Source organism: Asterias amurensis, chromosome 11, assembly GCF_032118995.1.
Source record: "Asterias amurensis chromosome 11, ASM3211899v1".
Lineage (NCBI taxonomy): Eukaryota > Metazoa > Echinodermata > Asteroidea > Forcipulatida > Asteriidae > Asterias > Asterias amurensis.
In genome coordinates, this window is record NC_092658.1 from 8,577,247 (window position 1) to 8,599,560 (window position 22,314).

Below are 22,314 nucleotides of genomic sequence, written 5' to 3' on the forward strand. Positions count from 1 at the left end.
TCATTGCTCCAACGTAAAAATTAAAGCAAATCGAATCATAATAACGGATACCATTTACCGTGGCAAGAGTAAAGATGGCACCTCCTCCCCCTCCACCGCCACCTCCAGTAATGGATGATGATTTCTTTACGAATGGTTTGCTGGACGAACAACCTCAAAATGAAGGGGTGAGCAATTTCTTAGAAAATCAACGGACCTTAGTTGAGGAGCATGATTAGTGTGGATTTGAATTGCTCGCTGTGTCTTAAATGGGTTAAATTTTATTGTTTTGTAAATTTTTCATATTTTTTATATTTTAATTTTTATGCAAAGTCAAGTGCAAACCGGTCAGGTGATTCCCCCTGTCATATTTATTGCATGCAGAGCTCCGAGTCCAAAAATAAAATTAAAGGAAAATTGTCTGCATCCTGCCACCACTTTTTTTACCGTTATAACAACTTAACAGTGGAATGCTTTCTAGAGGTTATTGACTATATAACTTAAATCAAAACTTCAAGGGATGCAGGCTGGCACTTCATTCATGGGAGCCTACAATTACAAACGCTATGTGCTAAGGGGGCATAAGGGGGCCTGCCTCACTCACTCACTCACTAAGTCGCTCGCAAGCGGGCTCAAGAACGGCTTTTCCAAGTAATTCGGTCTTGCATGAGGGTGGCCAGTTGGTCTGCTGATTCTACACCTCGGTGAAGGAATTTTTGTTATCTTCCCAGTCTTCTGAGCCCGCGACTTGAGTTGGTTTCCAGAGAATGACTGTGCTTCCAACTCAGCTTGCCTGTAACAGTGGCCTGCTGACTGCATCCGAAGGGCTGTGATTTTGTCTCCAACCTTAGGGCATACCTACACATCAAATATGATATTTGAAGCTTTTCTGCTAGCAACCAAGCACGCCTTTAATGATTTCTCAGTGTGGAGATTTGACTGCAGTAACGACAATACAAATAGCAATACACTACCAGTACCAATTAAACAATGTCGTTAAAAAAATTAAAGCTCAGTCATTGAAACCATTGATTGTACTATGCCATTGTTTTAAAGCTTTGCACACAAAACCTGTCAAGTCAACTCTGGTCATGCTGGATCTTGTTCTCTTGGTCAAGCTTACAATATTGGGAATCTCGCTTTTAACTTGTGGAAGGACAAAATTGCGTTACCCTCTTACCTTCAAATGTGTGGCACCTTTTTTTCTTTTTATTTATTTATTGATTTTTGGTTTATTCAATAAGCAACAAAGATCATACATTTTCTTTCTTGTCTAAGAATCTTTGGAAAGAAAAGTGGGAAACTTTTTATGGTTTCAACAGAAGTGTAGTTGTTCAGGTGACCAGTTATTTTTTAGCCTTGTAGATTTTGAATGACGTCACTCCAATCTGGCTTTCAACTTGGTTTAAAGTTTTTTTGGGGGTGAGCACCCTGGGGACAAAACCAACGACTTCCTGCATTCTTCTATAAAGATGATGTCTTAAAGGAACACGTTGCCTTGGATCGGTCGAGTTGGTCTTTGAAAAACGTTTGTAACCGTTTTTTATAAAATGCATATGGGTAGAAAGATGTTGTAAAAGTAGAATACAATGATCCACACAAACATGCCTCGAAATTGCGTGGTTTTCCTTTTACCTCGTCGACTAACACGTCGGCCATTTATGGGGGTCAAAATTTTGACTCCCATAAATGGCCGACGGTGATAGTTCGCACAGTAGAAAGAAAACCACGCAATTTCGAGGCAAACTTGTGTGGATCAGTGTATGCTACTTTTAAAACATCTTTCCAACCATATGCATTATATAAAAAACGGTTACAAACGCTTTTGTTTTGACCAACTCGTCCGATCCAAGGCAACGTGTTCCTTTAATAAGCAGCCACTCTGAATATTGAGCTTGCCTTGATGACAACAGGTCACGACTTTGGTGATCAAGGTATTTGTAAAGTCATCTTTGACTTGTGTGGTTTTACGTCAGGAAATCATGACAAGAAGCCAGGTGTAGTCTAGTCACTCAGTCAATTACAAAGATTTGTTATTGGTAAAACATCTAGTTAATCAATCTAGTTCCTAAAAAATCGCCTTTCAGAGCCAGATATTTCAAGCAGTCACTCAGGCCCCCTCTTCAAGTCCAATAATAAAATGAAACATAAAATGAACAAAACTAAGGGAGAACAACAATAATTGTTTTCACAGAAAATTTAAAAAGACGCCAAAAAGAAGAAGAAATTTTTAAGAAAAAAAAGTGAAATAATGTAACTAAGCCTGTGTACATGAAGGTTTGTAAACTAAAATTATGGTTCAACACTGTTTGAAGTCCCAGGCCCAATTTCATGGATCTGCTAAACAGCAAAACTCTGTGTATATCATGTTGCTGACGCAGGTTCAGGTGTTAGTGCCAAATTTATGCTGGCTGTGTAATTACAGAATGCTTCGCGAAGTACACACACACACAAGCACAAATTCCTTTGCTAACCATATTTGTCAAGCATGCAAAGACTTGAGCTTACGGATTATCAGTAAGCAGAAAGGAAGTGAATTTGAGCCCTACTGTCGTGTTCTACCCTGACTGACTTAAATTATCATCCCCCACAGATTTAATATAGGCCTACACGTGAATAAAATAAAAAAACTTTCCCGTTCAGTGCGTGATTGCTTAGGACCAACTGTCTTTCTAAGTTCCTTTGTTTATTTGCTTATTGTACTGTTTTCATGTATTAAAGTGTTGTGGTACCAAGGGTAAGAGCACTTTATAAATTATGCCGGAAAGGATTTTTTGGGGGTCTATTTCTGCATTTGTACCGTGTAATCTACAGATTCTTGAAAAAGAAAAAAACAAAGCACTTGGACCTCATTGTCACAAAGTCTAGCCCGACTTGTCGACCTGTAGTTTGACTGAGTTGTAATGAGCCCAGAGGAAACTGAGCAGGATGTAGTATACTTGGATAATTCCTTGGCAATTACAGTGACTCAGAGACTATCGTAGAAGCTTGCTCTAGGAACTTCTGTTTCTCTCTCTGCTGGGTCTCTCTGGGGGTAGCTAGCTGACGTGCGTTAGTGTCGAGTGGTGAGCGGCAAGGGGTGCACACTAGCATGACTTGGCTCGGGGAAAAAAACAATGTAGATCGTGGATTACGCTGTTGTTGTGTCGACTTGAATGTATCCAGGGAAATTATTAAGTTCAAATTCTTTGCATTGGATTGTTGAGATGTTTGCGCGGTAGGATTACAGGAGAGAGCAATCATGGATAAATACATGCATCTGTTTGGGTCGACGTCGGGTGACTTTCTGGTGAGTTATTGGGTGGCCTTTAATTTAGCTGTTGAAGTTTGACAGACTTTTAAGTGGTTGACATCCTTGTTGTAGCATCATAAATTTGTTGGTTTTGCTATTCTATTTTTTTTTAATAGTGTGTTTTTCACGAGGCTTTTTGAAAAGCAGTTTACCTCAGGTTACTTAAGGAACAAGGGAGATTTATAGTTGAGCTGTTTGAAAATTTTCATGGAGAACAATTATACAACCATTATACACTAATTGGTCAGACCAATTAGTCATAAAAACGAAACAGCCATCTTTAATTAATTACAAGAACTCAAACTAAATAAGCTAAAAAAAAAATTCTCAGTGTCTGACTCAACTTTACCTCGGCCAAATTTCAGGACTAATATAGCAAAGAATCACGAGTTTGCAGGGAATTTTTGCTTACAGTGCGTGTGCGTCAGTAGGCATTCTTTGCTTACACAGCTAGTGTAGAAATTCTGCATTTTTGTACAGCAAGCAGAAGAGAGACATTTTTAACTTGTAAGCACAAAATTCCGTTGTAGTAAGCAGCGCCATAAAATTGGGCCCAGCCGTCAACTTCACCAACTTCTTCCTAACATGTAGGATTAATCTTCTAAAGGACTTAGGACAATTTAAGTTCCGTTTACCATAGACGTTAGGACACATTGAACCCATCCTAAGTTAAAGGACTAGTTGAACTCTAAATTCTTGCAACATCAATGTTAACTTAATTTGTACTTTGCCTTTAAAGCCATTGGACCCTTTCGGTAAACAGTGTTGTCCAAGGCCCACACTTTGTGTACCACAACTTCTATATCAAATAACAAACCGGTGAAAATTTAGGCTTAATCGGTCATCGGAGTCTGGAGGAAACAAGGGAAAAACCCATCCTTGTTTCCGCGCGTTTCGCCGTTTCATGACATGTGTTTAAACAAAATCCGTAATTCTCGTTAACGAGAACTTATATTGTTGCGCTGTTTTCTCAAAAAGTATAGCATTTCATGGAATAATATTTTAAGAGAAGTCTTTCACCATTGCCTTCTGTAAACCCTGTAAATTATTTGTAAATCTGTGAACTTTTATTTTTTGTCCTGAACCGAAAGGGCCCAATGGCTTTAATAAGTGTCGCCTTGGCAAATTTTTTCTCAGGATGTTTTGGAAATTGGACTATCCTTATGTTGCCTCCTTCCTTTCGTAACCAGGAGATGGTTAACTTAACAACAGATGATGAAATGGTAATTTAGTAGACTCGGAAGAAAGGTCTCGTTTGAAGGATTGTGGTTTGTGGTAATGTGATTGCTGGACATCTATAGGGGTAACCTTGGCAACTCAAACTTTTAAAGATGGTTATAAAATGTTATATTGTGTTGGATTTAATATGTGTGGAATTGCTTAGAATTTATTGATAACTTGTGGGCTTGCTCTTAAAGGGTCTATGTAACTTTTGTAGTTACACAATGTCCACAGATTGACACTTAACTTACACAGTTTGAAGATAATGATAGTAGAAAGCTTCCCTGAAAATATTACGTGCTGAGGTGCTGTACATGTAATTTTGTGGAAATGAGTAAAACAGTGTCATGTAAATCATTTTCGTCTCATGAGACGAAAATTATTTTAATCATTTACAAACGTATTTTCATGACATTGTTTTACTCATTTCTCAAAAACTACAGCACCTCATAGTAAGTAATCTTTGAAGGGAAGCTTTCAACTATCATTATCTTCAAACCTTGTTCCATGTAAATCTATGGACATTTTGAAAAAGTAGCCAAGTCCTATAATGCTTACACAGGGGTGACAGGTCTTTTTCTTCAGCCGCGCCACGCATCTGGAACTCTCTACTAACTTAATCTTTGATCTTGTCTTTGTACTGCAAAATTCAAGTCTCTTCTCAAAACTTATCTTATGTCACAGGTTTTCAAGGATTAATGTGTCTGTTTTTCTTTGTGTTGTGTTTTGTTTTTGTTTTGTTTCTGGTTTTACTGCGCCTTGAACACCCATGCCAGCAAGGTGGATATGTGCACATAACAAGTCTTATCATTATTATTATTATTATTATTACACTCTAGATGTTTATGTAGCTCCATGGTTTCAATTAGACATTTAACCTTGTTACTTTGGGTAACATTTTTAAAGTTGACTCGATATTTCAAGTGTGAAGAATTACACTGATGTAAAAAGTGGAACAACTTTGCACAGAACTATTTGTGTGAACTGTGATATCATTGATTGTTGGAATAGTTTGTCCATGATTAGAAATCATTCGTTTTATAACACACCTCTTGCTTGTTCTGTATTCTGGTTGGCTGAAACACGGTCACGTGGGATGAACTAGGCTAGTGATCGCGCGTGTGGGAAATAGGTCGCTCTTCTGGTCACTCAAAGTCCCTCGTTGGAATAGATGTATTGGTTTATATCTACCTAACTAAGTTATTTCCGGTGGGAACACATAAATGCTGTTAGGTTCCTAACTATGGGAAACGCCTGAACACTTCTAGTGATATATATATATGAGTGGAATGTGGCAAAATATATTGATAAAAATAATGACTGGGTTTAGTTTTCTTTATGTAACATATGTCAAGTTGCCTTTGTATGGCATTTTGCCTTTGCAAATTACACCCATTTCAGACAGGCACTCCAGAGTCGCGCCAAACCAAATTCTAAATTAAGTACATGAAAAGTTTGACGTCTGAAACAGTTCGGAGCGACTGAACTCGCTAGAGGTCAAAAGATCTATTGTTGCAGTTTTTCGGAATTACTTTGGAGCGCCTTAATTAATGACTCGCCTTGGTTTCAGACGTTGATGTTGTCATGAGCCGAGCCAATGCTAAGTTCACCTGTCCGGAACCAAAATTGGTGGAGTCGCGTCTAATTTGTTTGGTTTGTTACGTCACCTGCACACCTCTCTAAGTTGGGTGTTTGAAATCCACAAATGGGCATCGTTGTAGTGTCATGCAAAGAGTGACTTTAGATCTATGGTTTTGAATAATAACTGTAAAAAATCATGATTTATACAATTGATCAAATTTCAACCCCTTGTGAATGTGTTGATATTTTCCCAATTGTTTTATATGGAACAATGATTGACATGCTTGTTATCTTTGAACCTCCATCTTGTAAATGTATTGACTTTCCCAATTGTTTTATAATAAACAAGGGTTTCCATTGTTTTCTTCTTCCAGGCTGTTGCTCTTCCAAACTTTGGAGCCGGAGACATCAATGGTTCCATGGACACAACGCCCCCAGTCCCACCGGTCAAAGAGCCCCAGGCCTGGGAGAAGCCTCTGACGGTACCAGAAATAAGGAAGAGCAGTAATAACTGGTCACTGGCATCAGACGCAGGGGTGAGTAAGAGTAATCAAACACAGCAAGTCATTTCTTTAGAACACACTGTGAGGCTGTAGGCATAGGATGGACATTTCAGTGTCTTGTAAACTGTGAGGTAAGCACTGGTGATTAGTGAAATTCAATACTCATCTAGTCACGCCTCAAAGAATCACGACTTTGACACTGTAAGTCAAAACTAATTTTTAATTTCCCAGATCTTGCACTGCGAAACATTGTTAGCTGCAGGTGCAACGCATAATTTGTTACCAACAAATATTTGAAACTGATCTAAACGATTTGCAGTTCTCGATGAGCAAACCCCCCCCCCCCACCCCACCTAAAAATATAAAAGGTTCGAACACAGATCATGAGATTATCATGCACATCCCCTGCACTGACGTGTCTACCTTTGCCTTGACCTGAATTCAGTTTGTCATTTTAATGTGTCACTAGTTATATTTGTAAAATTGACTATTTTTAGACCCATGGTTCGGTTAGAAAGTGAGACTTCTATCACATTTTATTGACACTCTTTCTCAGTCAGTGTGGTAGGCCTACGTACACTTGACTGTTCACAATGTGGTTTTTGAAAGACTAACATAAATTAGCTTCATTGAACAGGAAGAAATAATCAAGTCATGTCAAGGACCTTTCTACAGCCTGTCTGGAGTTACCTGAAAGCCACAAAGGCAATGGCCTCTGTTTCCCCTTGTCATGGCTTTAGTGCTCTGACTCCAGAAGTTTCCCATTGGCAAGATGTTGAGATTTTCCATTGCCCTTTTATCACATCTGCTACGAGATGGTTTCCCCCTTTTTTTTGCAAGTTGCGTATGTTTTATCAGTTTTGATAGATTGAAGTTATGCCAAGGATCTTGTCTGTTCTGAATACTACTTGTACATTATCTACAAGATGTACTTGACTTTATCTCCATCATCACATGCAACGTCTCAGCCCTTACTGGCTCCGTTAAGTTCCTTCCGCGTCTTGAATATTCCCCTTCTAAGGCTGTCAAAACTTATGAAAACTTCTTGGCTTAATAAAAAAAGAAATCATGCAACCAATGACAGAGCTGAATGGTTTCAGTATCACAAGATGATGTATGCACTGCTGCACACCCCAGTAGCTTTAAGTTGTTCAGAGTGGGTTATTCTACTTCAAGACTGAAGACTGCAGCATCACAGTTGAATGTTTTACTAACTTTGTGTTCAAAAGTTCAGGCGTCTTAACAAATCCTCTATTAAAAAGCTTGCACAGGTACGCACAGGTACACTCATTACATTTCTTATCTATCCGCAACATGCATGCAGTTTTTTATCTACCTGGAACGATCTGCAAGGATCCATTTCTTGCCAAGAAACTTTTCCGTTTTCTGGATAATCTAATGAAAACCTCTAATAGTCGAAGTTCCTCTATACCATGTATACAGGGGAACTCTTTTTAACTGCCAATGCTGTGCATATTTTTTAAAGAGAGACTCTAAGCCAAACCCAGTTTTGTGATTCACTCATTTTCAAAAAGATACAGGCCCCCCAAGTCTTTATGAAAATGGGAGAAAAGTCTCTATCCTAATTTTGGGGCATGAACAAAAAATTCACTATGAGTGGGATTCCAACCAACATATTTTTACAATTTTTTTTCAGTTCACTTCCTCAATTTTGATGATACTCATTCAACATAGCGTTCGAACTTTTGACTGTTAATGCAAAAGTTCAATAGGCCTATCGCTCTGAAAGAGATCAAATTAAACTATTTTTTGCTGTTGTAACTTGAGATCAGAGCCTTGTAACTTTTTCCACTTTCATGACGATTCTTTTGGACCTTGGAGACTAGTGTTGGGCGAATAGTGAATTTTTTTTATTCGGATACCGCTGGCCAACTATCCGAAATTAAGCGGATATTCGAATAGTTTTTTTCGCCACTAGAAGGCGCTGTTCGTTTGTGAATGAGATCTTATGGGCGGATTGATATTAGTTATAGACAGTGTCACTCTAATTAAAAGATGGATATTTGCTTTTTCTATTGATCGTGATTGACTCTACGTGAAGGAAAACTTTTGTAATCTTTGAACAAATTATGTCAGAAATGTCATTGTTTTAACTCTTCACGGAGGTGAGCATAGTTAAATACTTAATATATGCTGTTTTATGCTGGCTTAATAGAAGTTTCATAAGGATTCAGACGAAACATTTATATAAGTTGTCGCCCGACGTCCGCAGATATTACATAATTATCCGGTTTGTAAGTAGGTATTCGCGCCCTATGCGGATATCCGGTTAAGAAAAAAAAGGCATTCGCGGTTACGGATAGGAAAACCTATTCGCCATTAACCGGATATTCAAATAATTCGCCCAGGCCTATTGGAGACCCTCTTTAAGTGATACAACCGTACACCACTGTTGCCCTAAACACATGGAGACACCTGTGCAATTTTAAAAGGTTTTACCTTGGTGAATTGTTCGTTCTAATGCCTACTTATACACCTCTAAATGCAATAAAATAAATGAATTTATAACTAATGCATTCATGCCGTATACAGCCTACACTATCAAATATTCAGACGCTAAAAGGTTTAAAGGTACAGACTCATGTGGTGATTTTTGTCAAAAAAATGCTGATTTAGACAACAAAATGCTGATTTAGGCAAAATTATCAAGAACAAATGTTTTAAAATCACATAAGTTTCACTGATATTAGTGTCTATTGCTGAGAAAACAGGAAAAACTGTCTTGATCACAAAAAACGACAAAGAATCCAACATTAACGTTTAGGCGAGAGGGCATCCAACTGTATCCTTGGCCACAGTATTTGCGATTGAACACCAATTCTCTCAACAATCTGAAAAATGGTTAATTATGAATCAGCTCTCAGATTCAAATGTTTTTGGGCAACAAATTTCCAAAACCATCTTACTGCAAACGGGATCTCAAAATAGCAACAAAGGCGGCATGGTACTTCAAGTTCTCTGAACCAAGTTTTGTTTTGGTCGTTAAATTTTGGAGTAAATTATTTACCACCGATCCTACCTTGAGATCAGTCATTGAAGCAAGGAAAGCCTCTGTTCCAAGGTACTAACAGTAAGCCTATTAATGGCATTTATCTTAAGCGATGTAGACCTGTTTCTTCACACTGTTCACTATTTGGAGTAAATTATTTACCAATCTATGACCATGATTAAAAGATCAGTCACGCAGGCAAGGAAAGCTTTTGTTCTAAGTTACTTTACAGTAGGCCTATTAAATGGTGTTTCTCTCTAGAGTGTACAGTATATATAGACGTCACCACACTACTTTGCTTTTATCATGCTGGTTTGCTTTTTATCATTGTACCTGCTATATAGACAGTACAGGTAAAACTTTAACATGAAGACGTGTTTCATCACACTGGTTTGGCTTTTCATTGTTGTACTACAAAGACAGGTGTAACTTTAACGCGATATTTCATCATTGCAAAGCTTGAGGCGAGTTTTGACGTGTTTTGACTGGTTTGCTTTTCTTCAAACAGAACTGTTGGACAGCTTTTATTATTAAAGACACGGGTAACTTTTTGTCGTGATGAATTTTATCGGTGTCTTGTTGCTTCTGGTTGGGTGTTATAGTACAACCATGGCAGCCATCTGCCCTACTGACTGGCAGCGATACGGTGAGGCCTGCTACTTTATAATAAAGAAAACTTTGACCTGGTATGTGGCACGCGATACCTGCATCAAATCACATGCAGACTTAGCCGTGCCTAAATCGCAAATGGAACAAACATACATTTGGAACACTTACGCTGACTTACACAATGGGCAGCCGACCATTGGAATTTGGATTGGTTGTAATGATGACCAAGAGGAGGGGGCGTGGCATCCATGTGGACTTAGGGGTCAAGCTGACCCCTATGAGAATTGGGAAGACGACTATCCAACCAGCTCTGATGATAATTGTGTGGTCATTTCCAAGTTTCATGGACGGTGGCGTAATAAACCATGTAGTAAGATGAAATCTGCCGCATGTGAGCGCCCTCTTGACGCCAGGCGCCACACTCCGTTTTTCTGCCTTCAGACCGGTCCTGATGGCCGCGTTGAGTCCCAGTGTCTGGTCGGTCACGTCATGAAGGAGCTACTAGCTGATGGTGTGGTGTCGTGCGGGAAGGCGTGCCGATCAGAGCCCCGCTGTCGCTCCTTCAATCTGCTGATGGAGGAAGGTCCAGGGAAGATGGTTTGTCAGCTGAACAACGCGAGTCTTCAGGAAGCAGCTGATGCAGATATAGTTGACAAAGAGAACTGCTACCTCTCAGATTTGTAGGAAACGTTAAAAATAGTCAATCCAGTGATATCCTAATTGAAGTCATTCCTATAAGGTATTTAAGTCATCATTAGACAGCATTGGGCCTAACCGTCTTTAGTCAAGTCAATTCAAAATTTAGAACCATGCTTGCTACTCCTCTACCGAGAATTCCAGCAGGGCGTGACAAACAGAAGCAGAATCAGTTCATAGCCACCACCAACGGCAAACCTTTGGCACAACTCGGCAGTTAATATGCAGCAAGCAACGGCTAGACCACCTCCATGGCTGGACTTAAAACATGAATTGTGTTTTTGTTCCAATTTTAAAAGGAGAATAAACTTCAAAAATAATTCTTTGATATCAAGAATAGGCAACAATGGTTGAATTAGTTCCCTGCAAATGCAGTTTGCGGAATGTATTGTAGATTTGGATAAAGAATAGTTTTTAGCGATGTTATAATATGTAACCCGATTTCTCAAAATTGTTTTTAGTTTTTCACAAGACCAACCTACAAGGCAGGTTGGTAATAACTCAACCAATTAATGATTAAAATTTACTTGGCAAAAAGAGCACTGTAGAGCTGTTGATAGGCCTAATAAAACATTTTTAGAAACAGCACTCTTAGAGAATGACACATTTGAATCCAATTCAGAGTGAAGCCTCTATGTGATCCCAAAGCACACGATCCTATATAGGGTGTTTACTTCTGTTATTTCTTGCAACTTGAGCTCACGTTGGCAGGTTTGTTATTCAGCAATTACAAGTAAACCCCTGCATTTCTATTTTCATTTTTTTTAAAATTTATTATTAGAGGCGTTATCGGAACAAATTAGTTTCAAACTCTAGTATAAAGCAGCATGAACTGTATGTAAAAAGGTACTAAGTAATAATAAATAGTTGATATTGTAACACTAACAACACATTCGCTCATTTTTGTTTTTAAAGTTTGTTATTGTCTTGGGTTGTACAGGTCAGCTTTGCCGTTTGAGAATAAGAGGTATTGTAGCGATAATAGAGCCTGATGAAAATTTGCATCAAATCACCTTGGGGAAAAAAAACAAAAAGGAAATTCAGGGGAGTTTTTTTTTCTAGGGTATAATTAGTACTGTATGATGGTCAGACTTGTCTTTCTGCCAACTTCTTAAGTTGTTGTGCGTGTTTCAATTCTCAGCCATCCTGGTGACATTTTCAGCTCAGAAGTCAGTTCCAAAAATAGGGTTGTAGTTCTACTACAAGTACGTGTAGGGCGATCAATATATTACGAAATAATCTTTGAAGTAATGCCTGGCTTTATTAATGGTACAACTAACACTAAAAATACCATCTAAACATCCTTGGGGTTAGTCAGGCTTTTTTGTTTCGGCATGAGCGACCTATTTCAGAATGCTGGGTTATTGATTTGTCAGGAAACAACAATTAAAATAATACCAAATTAAAACAATGTGAATTATTAGTTGACCTTACACTCAGTTTGTTGAGGACATTTTGTTGTACATTTTTGCTGACACATATGAATTTGGCTGACGTATCTTTTGTAGGAGTTGGGGACAGGGCAACTTTCGCGAATTTGTGATGCAGAATTTGCTTCACATGAAGCATGATTCGCGGGAAGTTCCAGCCGGTCTTAGCACATTATCGTAAATTTATGTTGAATAGTTTGATACCTAATGCACAGTGTCACCTGTCACTCAGTTAATGATGACCACTCTCGCATTGCGTGACATCTAGTTGAATTTAATCTGCACTCTATAACCTTCCTTCAAATAGACAAAGCAAGAAACAAAACACAAAACCATCTGGCATGAGCTTGCATGATGAGTATGCGAACATTTCCTCAATTGTTTATTTATTTGGGTGAATAAGTTGGCATGGTTATGAAGAAGATCCGTCTTACGACTGTCAAGTCCCCGCATCCGGGATTTCGCTGTAAAGGATTACTCCAGGGTCTTGAGAGATTGTCAAGACCAACCATGTTTCTGAACGAACACCCGCAAATTTGAATGTCATTGAGAATCCGACTAATACATTTATGTAAGACGCCCCCCCCCCCCCCCAAAAAAAAAGAAAAAAAACCCACATGTTTATAACATCCCGCCTGTAGGCCTGAAATGTCACGGAGGTCATGGCCTCCGTTGCCCTTGTCTTGGCCTTGGTGCCCTTACAAAAACTCCCATAGACTTTATGATTTTCCAATGGAAGTGCCCTTTTCAAAATGAAAATGGCCTTGCCCTCTCAAAGATGAAATGCCAGGCCTGCGCCTGCTTCCTGTTCAGAGGCCGCCTGCTTTTTTCTTTTTCTTTTTCCCCCACTGAAGTCAGAGAAAGGCAAAATAATGAAAAACAAAATGATATTAATATTTTAAAGATTTTCTAAAAATGAAATTTGAAAAAATAGCCCAGCCAGTTGTCTCTAAAAAATGTGTCGGCTGGCCCTTTTGAAAAAAAAAAAAAAAATTAAAACCCATTCCTTTTCTCGAAAGGCAGGAGGCTAAACATGTTTTGTCTTTTTGCCTAAAGCTAAAGTACTCTGACTTCAGTGACCAGCCTATTTTGACAGGATTATCTAGAGCCAGCAAGTGTCCAGTAAAACGCAAGGTTGTAACTGTTACACAAAAACACTGAATGAAAACATGATGTGAGAAGTTTCAGATGCCTAGGAATGACTTGCACAAGATTTTTTGAATTAAACCGAACAGATGATCATTGTTGCAATGTCTCTCTGGGATTGAATTCTGGCATATTCTCCAGACTCAATAAATGTTTTCGCTTAAAATTTTACAAAGTAATAAATCACAAGGGAAACTGACAAGAAATTTCAATAAATTTTTATGTGCACAAAGGAAAATCACTAATAAAGTGGGATTTGAACCCAGGACCTTTGGATTAATGCTGGCATTCTACCAACTGACCTACATGTATCTAGCCCTGTATCCCTATTAACCTCAAAGTGCCAATCAGCGGCCAAGCCTGAAATTGCCTGACAGCCCGGACAAAGATTATGACAAAAAAAATGAGCTCTGCAACTTCCGGATTAATGTGCCGTCACTCTACCAACTGAGCAACCTAGCCCTTTCATGATGGAGGGAAAGAGCAACATTGCCTGGTAGAGTGCCACAAAAGTACATTAACTCCGGAAGTTGTAGCAGGTTCAAATCCTATTTTGGTCAATTTTTATAACACGTGTACAAGGCCCATGTCATACGAGACAATTTACAGTCTACCAGTTCCAGACAATCTAAACAAAAAAGGACATTCACATTTGAATGCTCACATATATATATTTTTTTTTGGGGGGGGGGGATCCTAAGACACTGTTTGGAAAACGACTACCAAAAAGGTCCTTTTATGCCTGTAGCATTGCACTGCAGTTGGTTGTCTCCGTAAGTTGCCGTGAAAAGTTGCCTGCAGCAGACTTCACGAAACCGTACGCAGCTGCGTAAGTCCACTTGCGCAACGTTTATGGAGCAACTTGCGCCATAAACCTTGCGGAAGTGGACTTGGGCAGTTGCGTAAAGTTTCGTGGAATCCTCGGCTGCAGGTATGGCAAGTCCCTAAGAGTTTATTGTATTTTACCTTTTTTTTAAAAACACAAACATCTCCTTCTGTTGATTTTGCAGTTGCTGTTGTATCTACAAGAGTTCTCCACCAAGATGTTAACCAAGACCAGTGATCTTGAGAAGAAGATGGACGGCTTGGTGCATGAAACCAAATGCACCGACTCAAGAGTGCATAACGTCTTCAACGATTTCCTCATGTTGGCGAACACACAGTTCATTGAAAATGTAAGCGAGACAGGATCACAACAATTACATTGCATTTTTTGTATTGTTGTTTTTCCACCTGTTGTGTTTTGGCTAGTAATGTAATTGGTGATGCCATCCTTCCAAGCGATCAAGGGATTGATGTTTGTAAACAGTTCATGTCTTATTCATGACAGATGTAAACACATGGCTCCGATTCTCACCACAACAGTCTGTATACAGTGTTCAATTTACATACACTGTACACTTACATTCTGCAACAGCAGAAATTTCAAACAGTCCCCCCTCCCCCCTCCCCCCATCTTAAGAGAGTTCATCCATGATCTAAGAAATTAAAGCAACAGCAGAAGTTTAAAATAGTCGCCAACCCCACCTCAAGAAAGTTCATCCGTAAACTAAGGAAAACAAATTTGTGTTAAGAAAATAATATTCTTTCAGGGAAAGTTTTTACACTTTGGAAAGAAACCCCTTCTCCAAAATCGGGGAAAATATTTGATGTTGATACAAAAATGTTACTCACTGTAAACTTCCTGCATACTCTGGGGTGTGTGTGTGTGTGGAGGGGGATCTACTTAATTTGACACCCCAGATTAGCCCGAACCCAGAACTATCTGCACCCTTGAAGACATGTCTTTACTACCAGGGCCCAATTTCATAGAGCTGCTTCAACACAGAAAGTAGCTATTCTCAACCAAATAATTGCTGATCAGATTAAAGTTTCCAGCCAAGTTTAAAAGTCAAGCAGCTTTTAAGTGTTCAAATCTTACATCAAAAACCTGTCAGATAATGATATGATTCATAACTTTCAAAAGCAATTTTCTAGTAATTTTTAAAAAGTACATCTACTCTAAGAAAAAATATTTTGCTGAAAATAGGAAAGATTACCAAACCTTGCATTAATAATTAGACATAATTACCGCGTTGGGATTTGGGCTCATTAGCAGACCTTGAGGGGTAGGCGTTTGAAGTGTCTTTAACCATCAAACCTTTGACGGTTTTTTTAATTTCTCTGATTTCCCCTTTGGGTGTTCAGTTTGTACCCATTTTGCTAGAGGTCTAGCATGCCTCGAGTAAACCCCTTCCTCTTTAATCCGCCCCCTTTTTTGTAATCTCATCTGTCAGTGTTTCCTCGTAACCAGTTGACCTTTATAGGAGCCTGCCAATAGCGGATCCTAATCTCTACTGAGCGGCACATTTTCTTTTGTCAAGGGAGGGCTGAGTTGAAATGAATGTCTTCCTTCCTTCCACAACAAACAACAGTGCTGTTTTGGATTACTACATGTACCAGGGACTTGTTGGAACAATCTTTGTTGCTGTAAAGAGCAAATAGGCTTGTGTTTAAAGGGTTTAGGTACTTTTTGTAGGACACCAAACACAACGTCCAGTTACATAAAATTTGCACGGTTTGAAGATATGGGTTAACCCCTGTGTTATTAATGTAGTTATCATCGCAAGCACCCTTCCTTAGGCAGGTTTCCTTACGTTTGTGAGCTAATGTTTATTTCATGAATATATAAATGTAATAACTGCATTTACTACATGTGCATTTAATTGAAAGTACACTGTGTGAGTGAAATTTGACATTGCCTCACAACAGTTTACTTATAGGTTGACAAACGTGATGTCATGGATGACAACGATTTTTTAGTACATTGATACAATCAGCTTTCTTAGGTGCACAACTGGAACATATTTCCCCAATGCTATACAATGAATTGAACATGTCAGGCCTGGAATTTCATCTTTGAATATGTTGAAAAGGCAAGGCCATTTTCATTTTGCAAAGGGAACTTCCATTGGAAAATCCTCTGTGGCCTGCGTGTAATTCCAGGCCTGACACATAACTATACCATGTACACCATGTATACTTCATATTTGCATGCTAACAGTTGAAGTGCATTTCAGTGCAACCAATAGTTAAACGTACATCAATAAATCCCGACTGATAGTCAATTCTCTACTTCTTTTTCTCTCCAGAGAGTGTATGATGATTCCGAGGAAACAGACCAGAAACCTGACACTGCAACCAGCAAGAAAGAAGATCAGGTACTAGACAATAGGCCCCACCCTATAGTGACTCATTACCGGAAATGTTGACCCGGATTACTGCCAATTAAAGAGTACAAATGCTTTTCTTTCATAAGTGAAAGGTCATCGTGCTTAAATCGCAAATATACGTTAACCAGGAATAGATCCTTTGTATGGTGTCACAAACAGCGCCCTCGCTGAGGACAAATTGAGGCACCTCACCTGTTGATACACTTAGCTGTAATTGCAATGGATGTGTGCGGCATTTCCACTGTGATCACTATGGCAACATATGCAAGGGTTATATAGAAACATGGGCTGTATGCTTCATTTTTGAAAGGGCAAGGGCACCAAGGCATTTCCTTCGTGGTTAAAGGGCAGCCTATGAGGAAATTGTGAATTTCTATACAGCATTTCGAGGGCACAAAGGCATTGACCAGGGGGCAGGGAGGCAATCGCTAGTTTTGTAGTAAGCCAAGAATGCCTAGTAACGTGGATGAGTATGCACGTGCGAAGCAAAAATTCCCTGCTAACCCGTAAAAAAAAGCTTGGTGTAAGCACAGAATTTCCTGCTTCCGCAAAGCGGCAATATTTTTGCTTATGGTAAGCAGAGCCATGAAATTGGGCCCAGATTACATGGATTATGGTAACACTGTAACACAGAGCTGGGGAGGCCTTAAATAGCTGCATGTAATATGTATGTAAAGTACATTATCTTGAGCATCTTTCTTCAAATCCGGCAGGGGAAGTAGAGCGACCCCGCCTCTCAGACAGTAGTTGCCGGAGCTGTTTATGCTTGAGTGACGTGGGTGTACAATGTACCTTGTCTTGGTACACCCAAGGTTCTCTTAGGGGGTGCTGTTAAGGTCATGTCCAGTCTACATCAGACCTTGTCTCCAGTCAGTTGTGAAGGTCTCATTGCCTAATGAGCTGTGGATAATCCATTGTTGGTCTTCTTTTCTAGACTAAGACAAGACAGCAGAGAGTACCTTGACCTGGTACACCCAGCATGTTCATAGGGGGTGCCATTAAGGTCATGTCCAGTCTAGATCAGTTTTCTCCAGTGTAAGGGTCTCTATGTCTAGCAAGATTGATGCGTTGTGCCTAATCCGTCGATGTTCTCCCTTTTAGACTAAGACGAGGGAGCAGAGAGAAGCCGAAGTCATCCCCAGGGTTATTAAAGCTCTGAATCTCGGCATCAATGTCTTAGACACCGCCTTCGAGGAGCTGGACGCTAACATCGATAACTCTGATTCTGAAGATGAAGATGCTACGTATAAAGCCGTCTTGGAACCCATCCTGGAACCAAAGGTAAAAGTTATTACTTTACTCAAAACCTTGATGAGTAGTGTTTTTCTTTTCCTCTTGGGTTCTTGATGTAGTCATTCGTGGCTGGAGGGTTAACAGATAGTTCTGCCATGTGTGTACATGATGTACGGGAAGTTGACAAACTACTTCACAGAGTGGGTGCTGTGGGTAGGTGACTGTCAACTACATGTACTGTACAAGGCTATAAAGTTGCCCCTGGTCCCATAAAAACCTTGTTATCGTTGTATCGTAACCTTCATGTATAATTTCAAATATCACTTAAAGGTAGGGTACATGTGCATCGTTTGTTTCCATTCATTTCTGATTTTGTAAATAGAAAACGTCTTCATATTGTGTTTTTCTGGAAAGAATAGTTTCAAATCTGCTTGGATTTCTGTACAGTGCTCAGTACAGAAAGGTGACCTTACGTGTACATGTTAGTACGTCCATAACAGTGTGTTGTAGCATGTAGGTATAATTGACTTCAAAGTGGCTCCTTATATGGTAACTGGTTGCTAAGAGCTGGAGATAAAGAAATTATAAAACACAAATTATTTCCTATCAGAATTCATTGCTTCATCAGCAAATTAAGAGCTATGGTATTGCCACTGGCATGACTGACTGACGGGTTGACTTGATCACATATTAGTTAGTCCAACTCGTGAATTACGCCAGAGAGTGGCATCAAGCCTGCGACAATCCCTGTCCATAATCACCCTTCACCTACATTCATTTCACATGTACATGGTAGATCAATTCCTACATGTGCATTTGACAGCATTACACGCAAGTACAATCATGTACTGAACATAAAACTGAACACAATGCACACAACATGCAGACGACCGAAAGTGAGCTTTCAATATCTGTGTTTTGGTTGGTCCGAAGTGACATTGGTCAGCTGCATCCTCATCCTCATCCTCGGACCAATCAAAACACTGATATGGAAAGCTGACGTCACTGCACGGTTATCCAATGAAATCATTGTATCCAATGAAATCTCTGGTTCTGAAAGGCGAGTACCTGTCTTTATCCTAAGAGACCAGGGCCCAATTTCATAAAGTCCTATTTGTAAGCACAAAAACTCACTAAACACAGAATAGTATTGCTTAGCAGAATCAAGTTACCAGGACAATTTACATTGAGTTCGCATTGTCAATGCTTGCTTATCAAAGAAATTTGTCAAGCAGTATTTTCTGCTTAACAGCTTTATGAGACTGGGCCCAGTCTAGTCCAGCAGTAGCACCAACTGGACATGACTGGACTTCACTAATCAAAGGAAGCAGTCAAGGTATCGGACAGTCACTTGTATATAAATAAAGCCTCCCTAGATCTGTCTAATTATTCATTTATAGTGACCGCAAGGCGACTGCTCTCCTCAAATCTAGAGGATGAATTCCTTCTTATCATGGCAACGACAGAAAAGGTTTTTACCGTTCAGAAGGCAGACGGGCAAAAGGGTCCGTCTGAGTTGACCTCTGCTCAGGATGTGAAGGTCATTATACAGGGCTTTCCTGTTAGCGTGGGGGGCTGGGTTTTCCCCTTGGGGGTATAAAATGTCTGGTCTGCTCACGTTATGGCTTGTCCTGACATTACCGACGTAATTGAAATGGGTGTGGAGCTTGTTTGTGCGTCGTTCGGGGAGGAATGACGGAGTTAGGGCCTTTATTAAAGGGAGTGTCTGGACAGATCAGGATCTGGGGTTTATAGGCCTACACCCCCTCTAAAATAAAACACAGCAACATTGTCTGCCGGGGGAAAATAAAGAGTAGGCGTTCCAAGAGTTTGAGAAATTGAATTACATGGTCGATAATATAAAAGCTGAGAGCTTTAACATGGATTACAAGACCTAATGAATAGTGCATGGGAGGTATATACACCTGTACAATATGTTATCTTAGGCTAGAGATGGCTGTTTATGGACAACCAGCTGAGTATTAATGTCATAGAACTGTCAAAGTTCAAACACTGGCTTAATATAGCCCATAACGATATCTTTGTTAAATCAGAAACATGAAGATACAATGTAGCTGAAATGTCATGGGATATACATAGGTATCCAGGGGTGTAATTCACAAAGAGTTAAGACTAGTCTTGTCTTGAGTTAGGACGAGTTCACTCGTCCTGACTATTGCACTAGCCTTAAGTTTTAAGTATCTCCTAGGAAAAAATCGACGGCAGGTGGATTTCACAAAGAGTTAAGACTTGAGTTCGGACGAGTTCACTCATCCTAACTATGGGACTAGCCTTTAGTTTTTAATATCTCCTAGGACGAGTCCTTTTGTGAGATCGACTGCAGTTTGGCTTAGTTGTGTCTTCCCTACCTTCTACATCTGTAGATCCTGGTTCAAATCCTATACTATGAATCCCAGCCTTGCTACCATGGGTAGCACGCCGTATCGATACCTCTCGTCACTAACCCCTGGGAGGGAAAACACTGAAAATCAGTTCGGGTTAGCTAATCAAAAGTAACTGCTTTGCGTGCACACTTGTTAAAAACATGGTGTACTGCAATCTGCAAACCAAAGCCGGGATCAATCATCCACTATGCACTTAACCTTTAATCTATCCAGCTCATCCTAGCAGTGTTCCACCCCATGCTAAATCAGCCCAATTTTTGGACTGTTTATAACGATTTGGACCTGTTAATAACAAATTTTACAACACCAAATTTAAAGGAACACTGCCTTGGATCGGAAGAGTCGGTCTGTAAAAAGCGTTTGTAACCGTTTTTTATAAAATGCATGGCTGGAAAGATGTTTTAAAAGTAGAATACATGATCCACACAAATATGCCTCGAATTTGCGAGGTTTTCTTTTTGCTTTGGGAACTAACACGGTCGGCCATTTATGGGAGTCAAAAATTTAACTCCCATAAATGGTCGACGGTGTTAGTCAACGAGGTAAAGGGAAAACCACGCAATTTCGAGGCATATTGGTGTGGATCATTGTGTTCTATTTTTAAAACATCTTTCCAACCATATGCATTTTATAACAAACGGTTAAAAATGCTTTGCAAAGACCAACTCGACTGGTCCAAGGCAATGTGTTTCTTTAACAGTGTGAAATGTAAATGAAGACATTCGTCATTAGCTGTAAAAAAAGTTTAAAAGGACAAGTTTGAAGTTGTACATGTACTACATGCATGTACAAACAGGTTTGTAGTGACACAGTAAAAAGTTCAGATTTTGTATTGGTCGTGGCACCCCTCAGGTCGATAAAATTAATCTAACATTGTCTTTTTGGTTGAAGTATTTCAACCTAGAAAGTTTTGTTGAAGACTTTTGATATAAGACGCACATGTTATAATCTGACTCATTGTGAGCAGACAACGATGATGAAACATGTCCAAACTGCTGGACTAGACAGGGGATGTGTGTATCATTATCTAGTCCCTAGCGGGAATCTTGTGTAGACTTACTTGTACTTGTTCAAACAAATCAAAGAACAATGATAACTTTTGTTTATATTGACTGAAAAACAAGATCTGACATACATCTGTTTTTGAATTGACAGCCGTTTTTTTTTTTTTTTTGACAGCAAGACTCCTACACATTATAGATGTGTTACAACTGATATGTTTTTAGTCCTGCTGAGTGTCAGGAAGGTTTTTTACACAACCTTTTCTTTTGTCTGGATGTTTCTTTTCAGAATTTAAAAAATGGTGTGTGTGCTGAAATGATTAAATAAAAAACAACAATTCAGGGGTTGTAATTACATGTACGTGTACAATGGCTAGGCCTGGAAGTACATTTGTACAGGAAGGCTCAAGGCCATGTTCTCTCCTTGTCTTGGCCTTGGTGCTCCATCAAAAGTTTACCATAGACTTTCAGATGGTCCAATGGTAGTGCCCCTTTGGAAAATGAAAACAGCCTTGCCCCACTCCAAGATGAAATTCCAGGCCTGATTGCCTCAATTACTCCGTTCTTATCGTGGCACCCATATAAATGATTTGATTGGAGAGCTCTATTGATCTCTTGCACCTGCGCCTACCTCCTGCACACCATTTTGGAAGTTGAAATGTCTGACTCCAAAATGGTGGAAATGGTACTCGTGTATCTTGCATCTGCAAGGGGTCAATAGGAACAAGGGCCGAGTCGTTTTACACATGGTTAAAATAAGCAAGATACAACAGATGAAATTGTTAAAAAGCGAGATACATTCACATGTACATTGTACGTTTTGAACTTATTGCACTATGCTCATGTACAAATATTGACTCATGGGGTGACGGGTCTTTTTCTTCAGCTGCGCCAGGCATCTATAACTCTCTACCGTTAAATCTTCGATCCTGTCTTTGTACCACAACATTCAAATCTCTTTTCAAAACTTATCTTATGTCACAGGTTTTCAAGGAC

At 39.4% G+C, this 22,314-nt stretch overlaps 2 protein-coding genes across 4 annotated transcripts in view; both read left to right on the top strand.

The window, feature by feature from the left end:
- The first annotated feature begins 64 nt into the window (after positions 1-64).
- LOC139943992 (uncharacterized) overlaps positions 65-22,314 on the top strand; it is a 71,235-nt gene continuing 48,985 nt past the window's right edge. For all 3 annotated transcript variants that reach the window (XM_071940917.1, XM_071940918.1, XM_071940919.1), the window contains exons 1-5: positions 65-167; positions 6,448-6,609; positions 14,478-14,642; positions 16,599-16,667; positions 17,781-17,960. In XM_071940917.1, the coding sequence (XP_071797018.1) occupies positions 75-167; positions 6,448-6,609; positions 14,478-14,642; positions 16,599-16,667; positions 17,781-17,960 (669 nt within the window). In that variant the 5' untranslated portion in view covers positions 65-74. The remainder of the gene's footprint in view (positions 168-6,447; positions 6,610-14,477; positions 14,643-16,598; positions 16,668-17,780; positions 17,961-22,314) is intronic.
- LOC139944075 (snaclec EMS16 subunit alpha-like) lies at positions 10,126-10,879 on the top strand. Its single transcript, XM_071941029.1, has one exon. The coding sequence runs from the start codon at positions 10,145-10,147 to the stop codon at positions 10,877-10,879; it is 735 nt and encodes a 244-aa protein (XP_071797130.1). The 5' UTR covers positions 10,126-10,144.

Bases quoted from the DNA above. Each gene is read 5' to 3' on its own strand.
- LOC139944075 (XM_071941029.1), top strand. From the start codon at position 10,145: ATGAATTTTATCGGTGTCTTGTTGCTTCTGGTTGGGTGTTATAGTACA.